Consider the following 3,575-nt stretch of genomic DNA (forward strand, 5'->3'; position numbering starts at 1 on the left):
ATTTAAGAAAGGACTTGTATCGCTGAAGTTCCTCAGGAAGAATTTATATCGGAAATTAACAAATGACCAGAGACTTGACAATATTAAGTTTTTTAAAATTCATTCCAAGTTAGATCTTTGGTTTCATATCATAGTTTGTTTTTACTACACAGTTTTTTTTTTGGTTACCTTACAGTGTTTAGTCTTTTCTATGAAGTTCTTGTTTTTTTCTTGTTTATTTTTCATTTAACCATAATAATGGTTTTATCTCTCTCTGTACTCAGATTATGGGCAGTAGCAATATACTTTGAAACTCAAGGATTTTATTAGACTCACAATGATAAGGCACTATCAAGATTGACAGTACTTGTTAAACAAGCAACATATTTTTAGACACTTAAGATCTCAAGTGATTCACGTTTGTTCTTCAAGATTACATCTAAAGTGACTATCTTTTGTTCTTTTAACAGGTGATGGTCAACATTACATCTTAAGTGATAGGTGTTTGCAAAAATGTGGACAATAGAGTGAAAGCTGTGATGTAATTTTTATTCAGACAAACAGAAATGTGTTTTGACAGATTAAACAAAATGACCTTCTCATGCTTGCTATTCATATTTTTTTTAAGTTGAACTATCAAGAAGTTGGTGAAATAAAACTTTCTACACCTACAGAAGTTTCTTAACAGTAAATATGTAATATAAAGATACAACTTACATGTTTCAAAACATGTCAAGTCTGGTAGCATTAGTTTCACAGGTCAAACCATGTATTGATTGATATGCATATTGGCAATATTAAACAATCTGTATCATTGCATATATTTTGGGCTGTAACTAACCTATTGTGGATCAATTGGGGCTCTAGGTTTGAAAGGCACATCTTATGGAGTATTGAAGTATTTTGGTATGTAGGCTGGAAGTAGGCTCACAGTGGTTTATGAATTACAGCTGATAGAAAGGAAGAAAGAAGATGAAAAAATCGATATTTTGCAGCCCCTTTTTTATACATCAAGGAAGATTATCTGAACTTTAGAGGCAGTTTTGTAATTGATTAGTGAAGAGCTTTCGGCTGTCCCTTTGGCTAGGTTTTTTTTATTTCCTGGCATGAGTACTACCGTGTATAAAATGTACAGAGCTCCAATTTCAGCTGAACTTGTTCCTACCTAGGGACCACTACTGCTCTTCCTGATACCAATAACAGCTCATTCCACAGATACAAACTGTCCTTGCTTTAATAACTGGACACATTGAGCAACTGTGGTTATGATGGCTAAGATGTGTGTTTATGTATTAACTGCAAAATGAAATAAGAGTGGTTTTTAATATACAAGTTTTGTTTTAACCTTTATCCTTTTGATCTATCTGTTGGAAAAATTAGTATGCTATTGTTTTTTCACTCGGAAAAGAAAAACATAATTATGTGCTTAAATTAAGTTCAGCTGTACTTATTAAAGAAATTCGTTAGTATATAATAAAAAGGGTATATGCTGTTGTAGAAAGGTAAAGAATTTTATAATTGAATTGTGGTTTTGATAATTTATTTGTCAGAGTACAAAACATACCTATTTGTAGATAAGATGAATAAGATTTTTAGATACCATAGGAATCAAGTTGTCAATAAAATAATTTTTGTTTTAAATATTTTAGAAATTAGTTGTTGTGTTTGCCTGTCAGTTTACACCATTTAAACCTTCAACATTTTAAAATATTTTTTGTTAGGAGCTTGGTTTCCATCGACCTGGAAGTTTAAGGCTAGCCACGACACCATTGCGCATGGATGAATTTCGGCATCAGATGCAGAGACAGGGATGGCATGAAGCTCCACAAAAACTTGTAGAGCCAGATGAAATAGCTGAAATGTTTCCTTTGTTAAATACGAATGGTGTAAGTATTATATGATAAGAAAATATTATCATATAGCTTTTATTCTAACTTTATGCATATTTTTTAATCTTTGTATGTTTCCAGAGTTTGTTTAAACAAGTTTTTTAAAAATTGTATAACCAATTTAATCAGTTATTTGCAAACTTTGCATATATACATGTAATTATGCACTTGCATCCAAGCATGTGGATTAATACCTATCAAAAATCAAAATAATATGCACAAACTAATTTTAACACATATTTTGTTAAGAGTGATAAATCTAAGGGGTTTAATAATATATGGAGTTTTTTTTCTTAACTCAGCAGGATTTCCTATTTTTGGAGTGTATTCTCAGTTTCCGGCCTACATTAAGATTTTTTAAAATATCACAGTTTTGAGTTTTTCTTCCTATTTTCAGGTGCCTGTTTAGGGATACAGACTGTAAACTATGCCATAACCAAGGAGAATGTTGATGAACTTAAACTTGGATTCATAGAAGAAACATTAAAAAAAAAATGAGTCATTGGTTTTTACATTTGCTAAGGTGCCATAGGAGAATCCTGGTGACAATATCTTGAACCATACAGTTCGTTTATTTTGTGATGTGCTGTTTTGATTGAGATAGAGTGGAGGATAAATCTTCTCATTTTTTAGAAGCTGATGGAAGATTGCAGAATGAAGTGTTATACAGTAGGTATTTAAGAGAAAAGTCATGTGCATGTAGGTGGATTTTAATTTTTTAAACTCAAAGATTTGGATCATTTTTGTGATGATGGCATACTTAGTTATCTGTATTGTTTTTAGCTTCTTGGAGGACTCTTCAACCCTGCTGATGGCCATATAGATCCTTATTCTTTAACAATGGCCATGGCAGGAGCTGCCCGGAAACATGGAGCTAATATCATACAAGGGGTGCCAGTCACAGGACTAAAACTTAACAATGGCAGATGGGATGTTGAAACACCAAAAGGCATCATAAATACTAAATGTGTCATCAATGCAGCAGGTGTGTAAACTTGCCATAAACTAGTTTTACAGAATCAAAGCCATGTTGATAAGTTGTAATCAGTCTTTGAAGTCTATCTTGTAATCCTCATCTTTGTTAAGGTTTAACTTTTATAGTAAACACCTTCAAAATTATTGACTGGCATGTTTTATCAACCTTAGTAGTGCTTTTAGCAAGCTCATAAGAGGTTGGAATGGGTATGTTCTGAATTCACATTTTGAAGAGTTTGGAAACAAAGAATCCAAAAATGACATAGATGAAGGAATGGTCAATAAATTACTTAAATTTGCTGATGATATTAAGGTCTTGGGTGCTGCTAGGTTGTGAAGAAGATGATGCTGCTTTACAAAAGGATTTAGATCATTTAGTGAGTTGGACAAATAAATGGCAGATGAGTTTTAATCATAATAAATGCAAGTGGGTTATCATAATTTGAAATATAAGTATAATTTGGATGGGAATAACCTTAACATTGTCATGAAAGAAAGGGAACTTGGTGTAATGGTTGATCAGTCTCTTAAGCCATCCAAGCAATGTGCTGTTGCTAGTGGTAGGGCAAATAGTATTTTAGGTTGTATCTACAGAAATATTGAATACAAGTCTAAGGAGGTTATAATTTTATTGTATAGGTCACTGGTTGGGTCATATTTGGAGCCTTGTGTTCAGTCTTGGGCTCCTTACCTTAGGAAGGACATTGCATTGTTGGAAATGATTCAGAGGAA

The 3,575-nt window shown here is 32.5% G+C and overlaps 1 protein-coding gene across 1 annotated transcript in view; it reads left to right on the top strand.

Annotated features, from left to right (window-relative positions):
• LOC106462892 (dimethylglycine dehydrogenase, mitochondrial-like) overlaps window positions 1–3,575 on the top strand; it is a 44,735-nt gene that overhangs the window by 16,082 nt on the left and 25,078 nt on the right. The window contains exons 4-5 of the mRNA XM_013922857.2: window positions 1,701–1,865; window positions 2,652–2,853. Coding sequence (XP_013778311.1) covers window positions 1,701–1,865; window positions 2,652–2,853 — 367 coding nt within the window. The remainder of the gene's footprint in view (window positions 1–1,700; window positions 1,866–2,651; window positions 2,854–3,575) is intronic.

The sequence above is a fragment of the Limulus polyphemus genome, unplaced genomic scaffold, assembly GCF_000517525.1.
Source record: "Limulus polyphemus unplaced genomic scaffold, Limulus_polyphemus-2.1.2 Scaffold1277, whole genome shotgun sequence".
Lineage (NCBI taxonomy): Eukaryota > Metazoa > Arthropoda > Merostomata > Xiphosura > Limulidae > Limulus > Limulus polyphemus.